This window comes from Vicia villosa, linkage group LG7 (assembly GCF_029867415.1).
Source record: "Vicia villosa cultivar HV-30 ecotype Madison, WI linkage group LG7, Vvil1.0, whole genome shotgun sequence".
Lineage (NCBI taxonomy): Eukaryota > Viridiplantae > Streptophyta > Magnoliopsida > Fabales > Fabaceae > Vicia > Vicia villosa.
This window is the reverse complement of record NC_081186.1, coordinates 125,749,982-125,770,617: the sequence shown is the minus strand read 5'-3', so window position 1 is coordinate 125,770,617 and position 20,636 is coordinate 125,749,982. Positions and strand designations below refer to the sequence as shown.

General features: G+C 34.0%; 1 protein-coding gene across 1 annotated transcript; it reads left to right on the top strand.

Annotated features, from left to right (window-relative positions):
• The first annotated feature begins 224 nt into the window (after positions 1-224).
• On the top strand, positions 225-991 carry LOC131618504 (protein ASYMMETRIC LEAVES 2-like). Its single transcript, XM_058889714.1, has one exon. The coding sequence runs from the start codon at positions 281-283 to the stop codon at positions 989-991; it is 711 nt and encodes a 236-aa protein (XP_058745697.1). The 5' UTR covers positions 225-280.
• The last annotated feature ends 19,645 nt before the right edge of the window (positions 992-20,636 follow it).

The window sequence follows — 20,636 nt, the reverse complement described above, 5'->3', positions numbered from 1 at the left end:
GTTGTTTAAAATAATGAATTTACCAAAAAGACCGTAAAATAAAAGAGTTAGCCATCCAACACGCATAAATTGATGAGTTATGATTTCCATTTATAATAATATTTTATTACAATTATTTTATTATTTCACACCATATAGTGTAATACTAACAAACAAAAACATGGTGAATGCATCACAGAAATTAATGGTATTCTAAAAGAGAGAGAAAAAGAAAAAAGTAACAAAAGAAGGAGAAAAAAAAGTGTGTTTGTTTGAGTGAGTCTAGAACAAACAACCTACCATGGCATCTTCAAATTCACCATGTGCAGCATGCAAGTTTCTACGCCGCAAATGCCAACCAGAATGTGCATTTGCACCTTATTTTCCACCTGATCAGCCACAAAAATTTGCAAATGTTCATAGAATTTTTGGGGCAAGTAATGTTACAAAGCTTCTCAATGATTTACACCCTCACCAACGTGAAGATGCTGTTAATTCTCTTGCTTATGAAGCTGAGATGCGACTTCGTGATCCGGTTTACGGTTGCGTCGGTGTAATTTCTCTCCTTCAACATCAACTTCGCCAGCTTCAGATGGATCTTTATTGCGCGAAATCGGAACTCTCACGGTACCAGAACTTAAGCATCGCAGCAGCCACGACAGGTCTCCTGACAGGGGACCCTGTCACGGCTGCTGCGAATAATTACCACCACCACACACAGAACACTGGGAGTGTTGGTGGTGGTGGTAATAATAGTAACGGTAACGGCCGTGATAATAATAACCATCATTTTCATCTTCAGCACCATCACCATCATCAGTTTTTTCCTAGAGATCAACATCAGCAACATAATTTGGTGGTTAGAAACTTTGATGCTGGAATTGGAAACAACTATGATGCGAATCTTTTGGCTATGAATATTTCTGCTAGCTTAGGGCAGATCAATCAGCTTCAACATCACAGTGCCGCCGGAGGTGGAGGTGATGACCGCCGTACTGTTAACCGCTCCTAGGGTTTCTTGATGCTATAGGTAATAATAATTAATATTTTCATTTAATTTAAAGTCTGTCATCTATCATCACTGAATTACATAATTGCTTATGAAAATTTGCAATCATTTCAGTTAGAATTCTTTAATGCTTTATATATTTCTCATTTAATACTATATTGTAGTAACTAATCTATTAATTCAGGAAATAGTTTTTTTAATTAAATCCTATATAATCTAATACACCATGGATTTAAATTGCAGGCAGCAACTGCATCTATATTTATGGTTACAACCGCAAATTCAATATTACTAATGCGGTAGTCTCTGCCGCTATAAATCATAACTCAATTATAATTGTTGATTTACCTTAAACTTCTTCAAATATTTTTTTGTCAAAAGTTCAAAATTTTAAACTGAAAAACTCTATTTTTTTTTTAAATCTGAATGTTAATTATTTTATAATTATGTATTTTATAACATCTGCAACACTAGTGCATAAATTTAGAATATGAAATATCTCTTTAATTCTATCACTAAATTTTGGTATGAAAAAATTCATTTTGATTGCTAATTTTATTTTTCTAGTAGAATGAATATTTAAAAAATATTAATTCAGCTATTTTATTTTTTGTATGTATATTCACAATTTTTATTTATGGTATTTTGTTTTTCGTTCTGTTTAAGGAGTTTTGACATTACTAGCTGGAGAAAAGAAATGAACCTGCAATCTTCATTTTTGATGGACACTCAAAGGATAATATTCATCAGTCAAAGCTCGAGTTGGTTTTTATTATTTTTTTTTATTTTGTTATTATATATTATTATTACAAAATATCTAGACAGAAAATTATATATATGATGTCAACATGAAGTTATGAAGTAGCTGACCAATATTTTACTATTGTGATTTTACTGTCTCTATACAGAGAGGACAAATAAGTGAGGATGAAAAGATTATCACTATTGGCAAACAGTTTATTATGATCTTCTTTAAATCAATAATGATGGTACAGTTTTGGTCAAACATATATATGATGTTAATTTGCACTATATGAGAATATTTGTTTTTAGAATTTTATTTGTATAATGAGAATTAAAACAGATTTATATAGTTTTAACTATTTTTCATTATTTACATTGTTATATTAGAAAAGTATAAATAGTAATGAAAATATTATTAGTGTCAAATTATTAGTAAATTCAGAAGTTGAAATAGTAATGAAAGTATGATAGTCCTATATATTTAAATAGCTATATGAGATTTGGTTTTTTTATAAAATATAATAATATCAATACATACAAGTTAATTCGTATTTATTAATTAGAAAAGTTGAAATACTATTAAGAGTTTAAAGAACAACAAAGTATGAAATTTATTTTGAATATCATATGCCAAACTTTGCATTAATTTATTTTTTTTATACGGGATGGATGAGTTAGTTCAAGTGATTTGTATCTATTAATATATTAATATGAACAAATTATTAATATTTATAAATCAACTGTTTTAAAAAAAACAAAAAAAATTGTTAGTAATTGACTATTTTAATTTTTAAGGTTTATATCATATTTGGATTGATTTATTTGAGTTTATTTATTATATGAATTTTGTTATATTATTTCGAGATTTTGTCAAAATAGTTTGCATGATTATTTTTTTACATGTTTTTTAAAATAATTTATAAAAATAATATAAGTTTATTTATTTAATTATAAAACAATTTGTGTAAATTATCCATAAACACTTATTTTATAAACTACTTCTCACTCTTTGAACTGTTGCTATTTTGTAGACATTAATTTATATTAATTAATACATAATTCCCATTCAAAAAAAAAATTAATACATAATTATTAGACAAAATAAATAGTCATAGTTACTAAAAACTCAGATATATTTATTAAAAATTCATAGACAAAATTGTAACAATTAGAATTCAATTTTTAATATTGAGTTCAACCTAATTATATCGGCTTTTAATCGTTGTAACTAAAATTTATAATTTCTGATTATATTATCAGTAAGCGAATAGGATTTATAATATATGCCGTTTGTATTAAAAAAAATTACTTTCAAAATTATAAAATGCATCCATAAATCAACAAATATCAATACAACAATTTTAAAAGTTTTTGAAACAATAAATATTTGATCACAATAAAAAAATTTACATCATAATAACTACACCTACAACTTTAATTTAAGTCCATTACATAAAGTCTTTTTTGCCATGTATATGATTATACACCTTTTTCCAGTACAAAACACCACGGTTGAGTTGGACTTATAGAAGAAGCATACGAAAAAGAAAAATGATGATTATACTCTGTCTACAAAACAGAAGAGCATTTATAACAATTGCTTCAAGTTGTTACTGAGTAAAACTAGACACACACAAACACACCCTATGTTTAATTCTCAATGTCATTCGCATTTATTAGACAGTGCCAACACTATGGACCTGTTCCTTCCTATCTGAACCCATTTCTTTATTCCATTGGGTATGAAATGAATTCAGTGACTATGACTTGACCAATTCTCTTACTACATCCCTTTTCTTGACTATTCCTTGTTTCTATCAATAATCACACTTAACCCTAGCTCCCTCTCATGAAGGCTTGGGTAGTGTTCTGTCAAAATTTTAGCTTAGAATTCTTGAATTATGCTAAATGTAAATAAGTATTAGGTTAAATATGTTTGTAATTTTCATAAATATTTTATATTTTATTTTTAGTTTTACAAAATATTTTTTTAAAGAATTGTGCTCATAAAATTTTCATCCTTCGGTAACTTAATGATATAAATATCTACGATTTTAGCGACTGTTTTAATAAAGAAGATCAAAAGTGTTGATGAATTTTTTTTTATAATAATTTAAAAAAAAATATTTTGAAAGACTAAAAGTAAAATATGAAATATTTAGAAAGAATTCAAACATATTTAATCCTAATTTTTATGTTATGCTAAATTTATACAAAATTTTGTTCCGTCTATAAATGGGTCTTTGCAAAATAAATGATGGAATTTATTTCTAAGCTCTATATTTCAACCGTCCTTCGCAAGTGGACGTTAGGATTGATAGCTTTCCAAAATCAAAATCGTCTTTGAAGGCGTACAAGACAAACTACCGCATAGTATTTCAAAATTTTCACTATTAAATTATACTTAAATAAAATTCCATAAAACCTTTTTATTGTAACAATTTGAGAATCTCTAATTATTTTTTATAATGAAATCATAACTAATTTACATAGCCTAAAAAAAACATAAAGACAACTTTGTTCACTCTAACTCATTACAAAATTTAAAAAGAAAAAGTCATACTTCCACACTTATTTATTTATTTTTTCTTGAAGTTTGGTTTTTGCATGCACGGTTTTCGATATTTATTCATAGTTTTAAATGAATTGAGAATAAAAGAATATAGTAGTAACATCGACATGAAATTATATGCCCGAGAATTTATTCACCTACTGCATTTCTTTCACCTCTCATCTTTATTACTTCCTTAATTATATGCTGTTTGTCCCCTCTTTCTTTTGCTCTTTTCTTACTTCCGTTACAACCACTTCGATTGAGAAATGAAAGAGGAAATGATATTAAATTAACTTATAATGTCCATGAGATGTGACAATTCGATGGTGATATTTATTTGCAGATCCATGCTAAATCTCAACTCTAATTTTTGTTGTGTACTTCTGGTGCATATTAAATAGTTATAGATTCATATTCATAAATCTCATATTATTATTATTATTATTATTATTATTATTATTATTATTATTATTATTATTATTATTATTATTATTATTATTATTATTATTATTATTATTATTATTATTATTATTATAAAAATGGTGAATTCAGACAATGCTGAGATGGTGTGTTTATACATTTATACAGTAATTTATTATATTTATAAAGCACAATTAGCACTAAAACAAAAAATGATAAATAATTTATTAAAATTTATTATTATTATTATTATTATTATTATTATTATTATTATTGTTGAAGGTTCTCTGACTGTTGGCATGCATTTTGCTAAAATATACTGAGGAAGATCATATTGGAAGAGATGTTATATGACTTAGCATTTAGACTTCAACATGTTGAAGAAGATGTCATGACATTCTGACTGCAGAAAGCTTATCTGGCAAGTGAATTAAGCGTTATTATTTGCTACAGGAATATTATAAATCAACTCAGAATATTTGAAGAAATCAATCAGCTGATATTTTTGCCAAGGTGGATTCAATCTAGAAGATTTCCACGGTGTCTTTGATTGGAGACATTATAGGAAAGATTGGATTGGAGTCCTAATTTCTTGGAGAACAAGTAGCAGTCTTTTGGAAGCCTCTCTGCTGCGATTTGAAGCCCAGCCCGGAAAAGAATTATCTCTACATATAGAAGGGCTATAACCTAGTTTAGGAGTGGAACCATTATTGTTTATTTTAGGGTTTAGGAATCCTTATTTTTATTCCACTGTGCACATTCACAAACCTTTAGGTGTTGAATGTTGTTTGATCTCCGAAGCTTTTAAGCAAGGAGAGTATTTGCATCCTTGTAAGCTTTGAAGCATCGAGGAGTAGTTTGTTTATTTTTTATTTGATTTTTATTTTGTCATGGAATTGTGACTAGAAGGGATTTGAGGAGGGCCTCATACCTGGGTGAGACTTAGGTAAAAATCATAGGAAGGGTAGTGATTAAGTGAGAAGGGTAAACTGGGATTGTTTAACTTCGAATTAATACTATAGGATATTGATTTCATCCTGGCTTGGTAGCCCCCAGGGTAGAAAGGATTGTTTCGAATTGGGAAAACATATCGTTGTACTATTTACCTTTTGCACAATTATTATTGCTGTGATTTTACTTATTCATAACTTAGATATCGTGTCGTGACATCTCATTCGACATCTCATATCTGATACCAGAATTTCAATTGGTATCAGAGCAGGCACTCTGCTCTGCATCTAAGTGAGATCTAGGGAGGTTACTTTCTAGTACGATGGACAAGGAAGTTGAATTTCTGAACAGATCTCCTGTTCTGGATGGTAGCAACTATGACTATTGTAAACCTCGCATGGTGGCTTTCCTAAAGTATATAGATATCAAGGTTTGGAAGGCAGTCCTGAAAGGGTGGAAACATCCTGTCATTGTGGGAGGAGACAAACAACCCACGAATGTGTTAAAGCCCGAGGTAGACTGGAACCAAGAAGACGATGAACTTGCACTTGCCAATTCTAAGGCTTTGAATGCCATTTTCAATGGAATTGACAAGAACATCTTTAGGCTGGTAAACACATGTGAAGTGGCCAAAGATGCATGGGAAATACTTAGGACAACACATAAAGGCACCTCTAAGGTAAAGATGTCAAGACTTCAGCTATTAACCACTCACACTACTAAAAAATTCGCTTTTAGTGACCGATTTAGTGACCGAAAAATTTTGGTCACTATAGTGACCGAATTAGCCACCAAAATTTTATATTCATGAGCAAATTTTAAGAGGTCACTAAATCGGTCACTAAAATAAATCAGTCACCGATTTAGAGACCAATATTTTGTGACCGAAATTTTGGTAACTATAGTGACTGAATTAGCCACCAAAATTTAATACTCATGAGCCAATTTTAAGTGGTCATTAAATCGGTCACGAAAAATATTTTTATATACAATTTAATTTTTATATATAAATTAGAGACTGAAATTTCTGTCACTAATATTTTTTGTTTTCTTTTTCTATTTTTAATCCTCTTTATTATTTTACTATTTCCTTTCCATTTTTTTAAAGATTTTAATTCTCTTTCAAATTTTAAGTTTTTACTAAAATTTTGAATCAGCACAACTAAAACTATATGTATATATGTTTAAATATAAAATATAACAATAGTTGTTAAGTAGTGTAGTGACAAGTTGTTAATAAAATACACGGAGGTCACAAGTTCAATTCCTAGGTATCACAATTTTTAATTTTATTTTATGAAAAAGAACACTAAAATCAATCACTGAATTCGGTCTCTAAATTTCGGTCACTAAATTCGTCGCAAAAGCTTAGCGACTAGCACTTTTTCAACCGAAAATTAATGGTCGCTAAATCGGTCTCTAAACGTTTTAGTGACCAATTTTTATGCTTTTTCGGTCTCTAATTCGGTCACTAAAAGCGAATTTTCTAGTAGTGTCAATTTGAAAATCTAAGGATGAAAGAAGAGGAAAGCATTCATGAATTTCACATGAATGTTTTGGAAATAGCTAATGCATCGAGTGCCTTGGGAGAAAAGATTCTTGGAGAAAAATTGGTAAGGAAGATGCTCAGGTCTCTTTCCAATCGGTTTGACATGAAGGTGACGGCTATTGAAGAAGCGCAAGACATTAACCAGATGAAGCTGGATGATTGTTTATGGTGATTTCCGGTAAACAACCGTTAGTCCTCCAAACTATGAATATACTTTGGTTACTCGCAGGATCGACTAGATTGATCCTAGAACATGTGTCGAAAAGTTATCTTTTATGATGATTCGATTCATACTTTCTGAGTTTCGGTTTTCTTTAACAAGATGATCCTAATCTATGAATGACTGTAAAGTAAAACTAGACAAAATGAAACAAAATAAATTGTAAAGAGTAAATTGAAATTGGTTAGACAATAAACGTAAATGACTTCGACGGAAATGTAAAAGAATTTAAACTACAAATGTAAAAGATTCGACGAGAAAATAAAGGAATGTTAAAATACTTCGTTCTTGTATAGGAAAGAAAAATATATATAAAAGATGATGGTGTTACACGTACATTACTCAGCGAAAACGCTTTCTCTAATACTTGATACTTGAGTGATTTGTGAGTGATTTGTACAAAATGAACACACTTGGATCCTACCACTAAGACCCTTATTTATACTAATTCGACCCTAACGGTCCTACTCTAACGAAATGCCACGTTGCTCGCTTGCATGCGCTTCGAATTCCTAGGGCTCCACATGTCCTCCTTGATTCAAATGAAACTTTTCGAATTTCAAATCTTCCCGCTCGAACCTTCTTCGACTCGTAACAACGTGTCTTTCATGAGAATATATCAAAAAACCCTAAGTTTCCTCGACTTTTATGTTTCGAAGGCCACTTAAGGTTTCGAAGGTCACCTATTCCAATTCAGCTTCGACTTAGGAACCTTCATGATATATAACAATATCAAAAATAGCCATTCAAAGCCATTCTTCCTCCGAGACTTATATCTTCGAAGAATATAAATAATATTCGAAATCTCCAGCTAATAATGATCTAGTAGGATCACTACAGACTTTCGAGTTAAGCATTAATGATAGAGCCGAAAAGAAGAACAAAAGCATAGCTTTCACGACCAGCTCTTAAAGTGACTTAGAAGAATGGGATCTGGAGTCGGTTGAAGGTATATCCAATGCAATAGCTTTGCTTGGAGACAATTCAAGCAAGTCATGAAGCAGAAGGGAAACAACTCAAGATCAAATGTACATAACAACTTGCTTGACACTCAAAATCCTCTTGATGCTGGAAAGAGGAAGTCTGGAGAAAAGGACACTCAAATGAAAGGAGTACGGTGTCATGAATGTGGAGGATTCGGTCATATCAGATCTGAATGTCCTACATATATCAAAAGACGAAAGAAAAGTCTATCTGTAACATGGTTTGAAGAGGAGTATGAAAGTAAAACTTAAGAAGAATCTGCTAAGCTTGTGAAGGCTTTGACAAGAATGTGTCCTCTCGACAAAGACTCCTGTAGTGAAGAACAACTTCTTCATAGATTCGCAACAACTTACGAAAAGCTATGCCTCAGAGATACTGAAGCACATCAGCTAAAGGCAGAAAACATGAATTGACTGAGAGAGGTTGCTGAGCTAGAAGAAAGTATAAGCCTTCTAAAATCTGAGCTCAGCCAAGTTCACAAAGGTGCCAAAATGCTAAACAGTTGGCATGAAAATCTAAAGGAAACTCCTCAAAGAAAAGGAGCAGACGATAACAATCATACTCTTGATCTAAAGGAAAAGGGAGACGCGAGTTCAGACCTTAGAAACCAGAAAACTGTGGTACAAATGTCTAATAAAATGTCTCAACATGTGGATAGGAGGGGCATTAGTTACACCTCAAGACAGTCTCAACATCGGAGATGTAGTCACTGTGGACGATTCGGACATACAAGACCGTCCTATTTTAGATTGTACAATCCTCCAAAATCTTCATATCCATTTAAATATAGGAAGACCGGTGTCTACAACAAGAAGATGACACAGTGGACATCTAGGAGTATGTATGCTAGTCTTATTGCCCATACATCTCTCAAAGTCTCTACCAAAGATGATTCGTATTTCGAGAGCGGGTGTTCAAGACATATGACTCGTGTCAAGAACTTACTGGTGGATGTAAAACCTCACTCATCTAGCTATGTCACGTTAGGTGATAGAGCCATAGGCAAAATCAAAGGGATAGGAAATCTGGAATGTGTAGGAGTTCCCAATCTGAACAATGTACTGCTTGTAAAAGGGTTGACAGCTAATCTAATCAGCATAAGTCAACTATGTGATCAAGGATACAAAGTAAACTTCACCAAGTCTGAGTGCCTTGTCACTGACAAAACAAGGGAGGTTATCATGAAAGGAGTCAGGTCTAAGGATAACTTTTACCTATGGACTCCTCAAGATTTAAGTCACTCCTCTACGAGTAATCTAGACAAAGAAGATGATGTTAAGATATGGCGTCAAAAATTGGGACACCTACACCTGAAGGGCATGCAAAGAATCATTTTAACAGAAGCTGGGAAAGGAATCCTCAAGCTGAAAATAGAAGAAGGCAGAATATGTGGTGAATGCCAGGTTGGAAAATAGACCAGGATGTCTCACCAGAAAGTTTAACATCTTACCACATCAAGAGTTCTTAAACTGCTTCACATGGATTTGATGGGCCCGATGCAGGTTGAAAGTCTTGGAGGAAAGAAATATGCTTATGTAATTATTGATGACTACTCAAGATACACCTGGATCAGTTTCCTAAGATACAAGTCAGAAGTCTTCGATGCATTCAAGGATCTGTGTCAAAGACTTTAGAGAGAAAAAGGGAGCAATATCATTAGAATCAAAAGTGATCATGGGAGAGAATTTGAGAACAACAAATTTTCATATTTATGCTCTTCTGAAGGAATCAGTCACAAATTCTTATCTCCTATTACTCCCCAAGAAAATGGGATTGTTGAATGCAAGAACAGGATGTTACAAGAATCAGCCAGAGCTATGATACATGCGAAGAAACTTCCTTATCATTTTTGGGCTGAAGCTACGAGTACTGCATGCTACATTCATAACAGAGTCACTCTTCGAAAAGGGATAACCAATACATTATATGAGATATGGAAAGGGAGAAAGTCCACTGTCAAATTCTTTCATGTATTTGGTAGTAAGTGTTACATTCTGTCTGATATTGAACAAAGAAGAAAATTGGATCCCAAAAGTGATGAAGGTATATTTATGGGCTACTCCTTGAACAACAGAGCCTACAGGGTCTATAACTCTAAGAATAAAGTGGTGATGGAATCCATAAATGTAGTAATTGATGATAAAGGGTGGATTGAAATGGATGATGTCCTAGATGATGTTGGAACATCCACAATTGAAAAAACTACACAATCTTCTGATCAAAGTACTGAGCATCTTCAGTAAGGAAGAACTGTTGATTCAATTCAACCAAACATAAATTTAGAACCTACTCCTGCTCAAGATGAACCTGAGTCAGATCAAACTAACAAGGGTCCTTCCATCAGACTGCAAAAAGATATTCCTATAGACCTCATCATAGGAAATCTAAATCAAGGAGTTACAACTATATCTAGAGGAATCATTTCAAATTCTTGCTTCGTATCTAAGATTGAGCCCAAGAATGTTAAAGAAGCCTTGACAGATGAGTTCTGGATCAATGCAATGTAGGAAGAGCTAGAACAATTCAAAAGAAATGAAGTTTTGGATCTGGTTCCCCGTCCTGAAGGAACAAATGTCATCGGAACTAAATGGGTGTATAAGAATAAATTTGATGAGACAGGTCTAGTAATCGGGAATAAGGAAAGACTAGTTTCTCAAGGGTACACACAAATTGAAGGTGTTGACTTTGATGAAACGTTTGCTCATGTGGCTGGACTTGAATCAATTAGATTGCTGTTAGGATTAGCATGCATTCTCAAGTTCAAACTATTCCAAATGGACGTAAAGAGTGCATTCCTGAATGACTATCTACATAAAGAAGTCTACGTAGAAAAACCAAAAGGATTTGTAGATCCAAGCTTTCTTAATCATATGTATATATTGAAGAAAGCACTATACGGATTGAAACATGCTCCTAGAGCATGGTATGAAAGACTAACAAAATTTCTTAGTGAAAATGGCTACAGGAAAGGTGGGTTAATAAAAATCTCTTTGTTAAGGAAATTGAAGGAGATATCATGATTGCTCAGATCTATGTGGATTACATTGTGTTTGGTGGGATGTCAAACAGGATGGTTCAACTATTCATACAACAGATGCAATTAGAATTTGAGTTGAGTCTCGTTGGCGAACGAACCTATTTTCTTGGTCTTCAAATAAAACAGATGGAAGACTCAATTTTCCTTTCTCAGAGCAAATATGCCAGGAATATTGTGAAGAAATTCAGAATGGAGAATGCAAGTCACAAGAGAACACCAGCTCCTACTCATCTAAAACCGTCAAATGACGAGAAAGGGGTTAGTGTGGATAAAAGTCTGTACAGAAGCATGATAGGTAGCCTTTTGTATCCTACAGCCAGTAGATCTGACATAGCCTTTGCTGTGGGAATGTGCGTAAGATATCAGGCTGAACCCAAAGTTAGCCATATTAATCGGGTGAAGAGGATTCTAAAGCATGTAAATGGAACAACTGACCACGGTATGCTATACAATCATGGATCTGGATTTGCGCTAATTGGATACTGTGATGCTGACTGGGCAGGAAGTGATAATGATAGGAAGATCACCTCAAGGGGATGTTTCTTTTTAGGACACAATTTAATATCCTGGTTTAGCAAGAAACAAAAATGTGTCTCTGTCTACTGCTGAAGCAGAATACATTGCTTCAGGAAGCAGTTGCTAACAGCTGGTCTGGATGAAACAAATGCTGACTGAATATAATGTCAATAAGGATGTTAGGACATTATTCTGCGACAACTTGAGTGCTATTAACATATCCAAAAATCCTATTCAATACAGCAGGACCAAGCACATTAATATTAGACATCACTTCATAAGAGAGCTGGTTGAGGACAAGATTGTAACTCTAGAGCATGTAGCAACTGAGAAACAACTTGCTAACATATTTACTAAAGCCCTGGATGCAAATAAATTTGAGAATTCGCGAGAAAAGCTTGGGCTATGCATTCATGAAGAAGGATAGAAAGCTCTTTTGAGCCACTAGTGGAAGAGCTGGAGACAATAGAGCTTATCCTTTGGCTATTGATGCATGACTGTTGGTCATTATTTTTTTTGCTTTGCTATTTTGATTTCTTTTTTGTAAGGGTGAAATGCCTAGGATATTTTATTTAGCTTTCTGAAAAAAATGATACTAGACAGGTACCTTGCTTGGTTATACTACCTTTGTCACTTTGTGGCTAAAAAGGGGGAGTAGAAGTTAAGTATTTTCAGGAGGTGCTTGTACTGAGGGAGATAATCTACTGCAGCTGCTCTGATGGATAGCAATCTTTAAGGGGGAACATGGTCTCCTATATTTTTTCCGCTGCTGCTTTTCCTCTTGACAGGCTTTATTTGGTTGTTTTAGCCAAAATGTGTCAAAGGGGGAGATTGAAGGCTCTCTGATTGTTGGCATGTATTTCGCTAAAACATACCGAGGAAGATCATGTTGGAAGAGATGTTATATGACTTAGCATTCAGACTTCAACATGTTGAAGAAGATGTCATGACATCCTGGCTACAGAAAGCTGATCTGGCAAGTGGATCGGGCATTAATATTTGCTACAAGAATATTTAAATCAGCTTAGAATATTTGAAGAAATCAATCAGCTTATATTTTTGCCAAGGTGGATTCAATCAAGAAGATTTCCACGGTGTCTTTGATTGGAGACATTATAGGAAAGATTGGATTGAAGTCCTAATTTCTTGGAGAACAAGTAGCAGTGTTATGGTAGCCTCTCTACTGCGATTTGAAGCCCAGCCCAGAAAAAGAATTATCTCTATATATATAAGGGTGGTAACCTAGTATAGTAGGAGTGGAACCGATATTGTTTATTTTAGGGTTTAGGATTCCTTATTTTTGTTCCAATGTGCACATTCACAAACCTTTAGGTGTTGAATGTTGTTTGATCTCCGAAGCTTTTAAGCAAGGAGAGTATTTACATCCTCGTAAGCTTTGAAGCATCGAGGAGTAGTTTGTTTTTTATTTGATTTTTATTTTGTCACGGGATTGTGACTAGAAGGGATTTAGGGAGGGCCTCATACCTAGGTGAGACTTAGGTAGAAATCATAGGAAGGGTAGTGGTTAAGTGAGAGGGGTAAACTGGGATTGTTTAACTTCGAATTGATACTATCGAATATTGATTTCATCATGGCTTGGTAGCCCCCAGAGTAGGAAGGATTGTTCCGAACTGGGTAAACATATCGTTGTGTTATTTACTTTCTCAGATATCATGTCGTGACATCTCATTCGACATCTCATATCTGATACCAGAATTTCAATTATTATTATCTTACACTTTCCTACAAACTGGACTAAAGGAAACATGTTTAAATTTGGATAAAAATTAAGGAAAATTGGAACCATTTTTTAAATAAATTTCTTCTCATTAGCTTTCCAACGCTTCAAACGGGACTCGAATCGGATACCCAGAACTCCAGTTATGAATTTTTGAAGTTTCACAACAAATTCAGCAATTTCCTGCGTTTTGCTTACGAAAATTTCACTCCAAAACCTGTTTTTCTTCAACTTAAACATATTCCAAAAAAACTCTTAACATATCTCCTCACTCCCAAACTTTTTATAACTCGAGAGACACATTCTTTCGTCGAAATTCAATTTTCGAAACACCAAGACAACAATCCTCTTTGCAAACTTACAACTGAACCACATCCGAGAAGCAAAGCTTCTCCCCCACTTCGCTCAAACTAATTCCTGCAACAACCAGAAAGCAACAAGTACTGACAGTGTTTCACACACTTGTCGCGTACAAAGGAATAAACAACATTAGACAACTTGGCCGGACGGACCGACCTGCTCTGATACCACTAATGTAACACCCCAAATCTACCCGATAAATTATACGGAAAATCAGAGTATAAATTCCAAACAAGTTCATTTGAGGTATCACATATTCGTCATCTCAAAAACATTTACGGCTTACTTGCCTTCATATAGATACATAGCACAGAAATTTAAAACGATAATCAAACCATTACTAAAAATCACTTTGTTTAAATTCAATAATTAACTCGCAGCGGAATCAACAAACTTCATAAATATTCAATTCAAGTCGTAGCATCATTGCACGGTAACTTTAATTTACAATTTAAACCAAAACCATATAAAAATTCAGCAAAATAAATAATAATTAAAACAATCGTTTTATCCCCCCGAGTGCTACGTATCAGAGCAATACACCAACTCGACTAACAGCAACTAAAGACTTCATAAAATCACTTCAAAACTTCCACCGCTATCTTGAGTACCTGTCCGTTTCCCACGGTAAGGGAAACATCATTCAGAAAGGGTGAGATATCTACCAATATAAACAAACGCATGATAAACAATATATTAGAATTTAATCATACGAAATTATCACGTTACAGCTTTCAGACTACATTTATAATAACAATTAACCTGAACAGTTATATTAACAAAAATCAATAACAACAACATATTAATAGTTATAACAACTATTGCTCATCTTCCAGACAATACCTGTCACAACACGTCATTAGTATAACAATTTTATAATTACAACTCTATATTATCACAATTTAACAACAACTCAAGTCACATCACATCACAATTAAATCACACTCATGCCACATACAATGAGACTCTACAACTGCACATGCATGTGGTACCCAGGGCTTCAGCCTCCATCGCCAATTGCCAGTTAAACAGAGGCATCAAGGCATAAGCCTTCGTCACTAATTTGCCAATCTAGGCCGTCGCCAAAAATGCATATGTATATGAATGCAACAAACACACACAACAAACAACATCATCGTCACAAGGCATAAACCTATATCGTCGCTATACTAATAAATAGAGGTATACATCGTCACTGAAACATCCTTCAACTTCGCATAAAACAACAACAATTATCACCACAACAACAACTAATTTCATCGAATCAACATGACAGAATCACAACAAATAATCAGGAATAATTTCCTACAAATTTAACCCCCACATATCATTCATCATGAGTCCGGTTATAGAGTTAGAACCCCACCCCTTACCTTGTATTCGGAGTCCGTTCTACAATTCTACCGATCGAAGCCATTTAGCCTTAGCTCCCAACCATTGCCTCTTTTAATCAGAATCAAAAGCTGAAAATTTCCCAAATATGCAGCTACAGTGCGATGATCATATCTCACAACTCAGACCTTATTTTAAAGATCCCAACGGTCAAAAGTTAGCTATAGGTGTTGCGAACCTACCCACAAAATTTGGTGGCGATCCAACGGTTAACGAATCGGGGATCTTTGATTTAGTGAGACTGCTGCAAGAAAAACGGGAATGAATTTCTCTCTTATTTTCTCTCTTCTCTACAACTTCCCATGTCCAATTCCCCAAGACTTTTTCTCTTCTAATTAACCTAATCCTTATCTTAACTTAATTTCATTAAATATATTGGGCCTAACATTCACACCCCACGTTTTACTACCACCATCACTTAATTAAGTCCATATAGTAAGTCTAGTATTTCTTCAATACTATTTCTACAACTTAATCAATTAATTAATCGACTAATTAATCATAAAAACCCATGTCAACAATTCTCAACACTCCACAAATTCAATAATTAAATTCGAAATAATTTGAAAGTATTTAATTAAATAACTAATTAAATACCGGGTGTTACAACTCTCCCCCACTTAGAATATTTTCGTCCTCGAAAATTTATCCGATACAACCATCATCAACTTCACTTCCACGTCCAACCATCCAACATAACAACCCATTAACACATCTCAAATCAATTACATATATGTCGACAATTCCGGTACTTCTTCAACATAACCGTTACTAACTTGTAAACTATTCCAACGCTATTCGAAAGTGCGAACATCGACGCCATGCGGCGACGCTCTTTACGGTATCTCCAAAACTTCTCAAATGGGACACTTAATTCTTAAAATTTCTTCTAAACAAACCCTTTAATTACTCCTTCAATTCACTCAACTCTGACACTAACGTCCAGCGCAACACCAACGCACAAGTCTGGTCCCAAGGACAAGCGTAACCGCAAACTTCATCTCTTTCCAACATCATCTTGTTACAAATAATTCTATTAAAGCTGATGGAACCATTTTTTAAATAAATTTCTTCTCATTAGCTTTCCAACGCTTCAAACGGGATTCGAATCGGATACCCAGAACTCCAGTTATGAATTTTTGAAGTTTCACAACAAATTCAGCAATTTCCTGCGTTTTGCTTACGAAAATTTCACTCCAAAACCTGTTTTTCTTCAACTTAAACATATTCCAAAAAAACTCTTAACATATCTCCTCACTCCCAAACTTTTTATAACTCGAGAGACACATTCTTTCGTCGAAATTCAATTTTCGAAACACCAAGACAACAATCCTCTTTGCAAACTTACAACTGAACCACATCCGAGAAGCAAAGCTTCTCCCCCACTTCGCTCAAACTAATTCCTGCAACAACCAGAAAGCAACAAGTACTGACAGTGTTTCACACACTTGTCGCGTACAAAGGAATAAACAACATTAGACAACTTGGCCGGACGGACCGACCTGCTCTGATACCACTAATGTAACACCCCAAATCTACCCGATAAATTATACGGAAAATCAAAGTATAAATTCCAAACAAGTTCATTTGAGGTATCACATATTCGTCATCTCAAAAACATTTACGGCTTACTTGCCTTCATATAGATACATAGCACAGAAATTTAAAACGATAATCAAACCATTACTAAAAATCACTTTGTTTAAATTCAATAATTAACTCGCAGCGGAATCAACAAACTTCATAAATATTCAATTCAAGTCGTAGCATCATTGCACGGTAACTTTAATTTACAATTTAAACCAAAACCATATAAAAATTCAGCAAAATAAATAATAATTAAAACAATCGTTTTATCCCCCCGAGTGCTACGTATCAGAGCAATACACCAACTCGACTAACAGCAACTAAAGACTTCATAAAATCACTTCAAAACTTCCACCGCTATCTTGAGTACCTGTCCGTTTCCCACGGTAAGGGAAACATCATTCAGAAAGGGTGAGATATCTACCAATATAAACAAACGCATGATAAACAATATATTAGAATTTAATCATACGAAATTATCACGTTACAGCTTTCAGACTACATTTATAATAACAATTAACCTGAACAGTTATATTAACAAAAATCAATAACAACAACATATTAATAGTTATAACAACTATTGCTCATCTTCCAGACAATACCTGTCACAACACGTCATTAGTATAACAATTTTATAATTACAACTCTATATTATCACAATTTAACAACAACTCAAGTCACATCACATCACAATTAAATCACACTCATGCCACATACAATGAGACTCTACAACTGCACATGCATGTGGTACCCAGGGCTTCAGCCCCCATCGCCAATTGCCAGTTAAACAGAGGCATCAAGGCATAAGCCTTCGTCACTAATTTGCCAATCTAGGCCGTCGCCAAAAATGCATATGTATATGAATGCAACAAACACACACAACAAACAACATCATCGTCACAAGGCATAAACCTATATCGTCGCTATACTAATAAATAGAGGTATACATCGTCACTGAAACATCCTTCAACTTCGCATAAAACAACAACAATTATCACCACAACAACAACTAATTTCATCGAATCAACATGACAGAATCACAACAAATAATCAGGAATAATTTCCTACAAATTTAACCCCCACATATCATTCATCATGAGTCCGGTTATAGAGTTAGAACCCCACCCCTTACCTTGTATTCGGAGTCCGTTCTACAATTCTACCGATCGAAGCCATTTAGCCTTAGCTCCCAACCATTGCCTCTTTTAATCAGAATCAAAAGCTGAAAATTTCCCAAATATGCAGCTACAGTGCGATGATCATATCTCACAACTCAGACCTTATTTTAAAGATCCCAACGGTCAAAAGTTAGCTATAGGTGTTGCGAACCTACCCACAAAATTTGGTGGCGATCCAACGGTTAACGAATCGGGGATCTTCGATTTAGTGAGACTGCTACAAGAAAAACGGGAATGAATTTCTCTCTTATTTTCTCTCTTCTCTACAACTTCCCATGTCCAATTCCCCAAGACTTTTTCTCTTCTAATTAACCTAATCCTTATCTTAACTTAATTTCATTAAATATATTGGGCCTAACATTCACACCCCACGTTTTACTACCACCATCACTTAATTAAGTCCATATAGTAAGTCTAGTATTTCTTCAATACTATTTCTACAACTTAATCAATTAATTAATCGACTAATTAATCATAAAAACCCATGTCAACAATTCTCAACACTCCACAAATTCAATAATTAAATTCGAAATAATTTGAAAGTATTTAATTAAATAACTAATTAAATACCGGGTGTTACATAAGACATCATCAATCCGAATAGAAGATGCAATGCGAAAGAGTTTGTCTTCAATGATGTGGCAATCGATTTAAATATGTATTTAGCGCTCAAGAAATGTAAAGATCCTTAAAGTGGTAGTACAACCATTACATTTCACATGTGAAAATGGCAAGTGCGTGTGTTGGCTGAGATTTTGAGTGCTTTTGAGTTGGAAGCAAAATCCAGCCAAGGGAGTATGAAAACAGAGTCGGCCATAAGTAGAGATGAGAAAGTCGATGGGGCATTGAAAAGTCTACTGGACCTGAAGATTGAAGAAGTCGACTAGGCCTGAATATTTGATAAATCATATGCGAGAAGAAGGCCCAGTCAAAGTCATGTTCGTACGAAGTAAAATCACACGTGGGTATCCAAAATGGAGAACGTGGGTACAATAGAGGGAGAATTTTGAAATTCTGGGAGTACATGTGGTGTGCAAAGAGACAAGGGCACCAAAAAGAAGTTACACTTTTGTATTATAAATAAAACTTTGTAAATAGTTGTAGGGGGCTCAAACTTACACAAACTTGTACGCTAGCACTCAAAGTAACTAAGCTACGAGCAAAATGAGTCAAGTAAGGGCAGCATATGTTTGAATAAATTGTCAAAATAGTAAAAATATTCAAGTTGAATAGCTATTTGCTTCAAGTTTAGCTTTGTACTTGTCATTAGGAAAATTATCAAGATATTTTATTTTGTATATCCATTTACATCCTATAGGAGTTTTATCAGGGATGAGGTCAATAAGGATCCAAGTGTTAGTATGCTCAAAAGTATAAATTTTAATTTAGATGGCTTGGAGCCATCAATCATGTTTACACGATTGAGGGAAGGTAGTAGGTTCAAGGGTGGAGGAAAGGGAAAGGCATAAGTTTTCGTAAGTGGTGTTGCAATTGTCAAAGGAATAAGATTTTTTGGTTCAATATTTAGAAGACTGCAATGGTAATTTTTGGGATATGGAGGTTTTTTGGTTTGTCTTATGGATCTTCTAATGGTGGGTGTGGAAGAAAGGGTGACAAAACACAATGCATCATTTTGGTGAGGATTAAGAGTGGGAAGAGCGGGTCAGATTGAGGAGGTTGAACAAAAGTGGCTTGTGGTAAATGAGATAAGGTAGGGACATGGAAATAAGGATGGAAATTGGACCCATCCCTAGTAGATACCCGCAAAAATTACCTATAGCGGATGGAGTAGAAATCCGCAAAATGGGCGCGGACATGGACATGGACAATTACCCATTAAAATTAGCGGGTAGGAGTAACTTAATACCCACCCCATCCCATACCTGCATAATGTGTGTGTGTGTGTATATACACACACACACACACACACACACACATATATATATATATATATATATATATATATATATATATATATTAAGATGCTCCTACCCATGTTCATACCTGCTAATTTTAATAGGTAATTGTCCAATCTTAAAAAGTGCATAACTCTCTCAATTTTCATCATTTGTTGGCGGTTCTTTTTGCCAAATTTTCATCTTGAATAGAAGAAAATTTCATCTTCAAAGGTCCAAGCCAAATTCCTGCTCTAAGGCATTCAAAAAATGCAAGCCCCTTTGTGCATAAAACTTGGGCATGACCTGTTTGACACAAGGCATAGCGTAGAATTTCAAGTTTTTTCCTCAAAACCTTATGATCATAACTTTCTCCTCAAGCATCCATTTGCTTCCATTCTTTTTGCATTGTGTTCTTCATGACAAGGAGAGTATTTGGCTCAAAGAAAATCAAGAAACACATAAGCCAATTTCAAATGCTTTGGTTCAAACAAGGTACCTTGAATTTTGGTACACAATCAGT

Bases quoted from the DNA above. Each gene is read 5' to 3' on its own strand.
- LOC131618504 (XM_058889714.1), top strand. From the start codon at position 281: ATGGCATCTTCAAATTCACCATGTGCAGCATGCAAGTTTCTACGCCGC.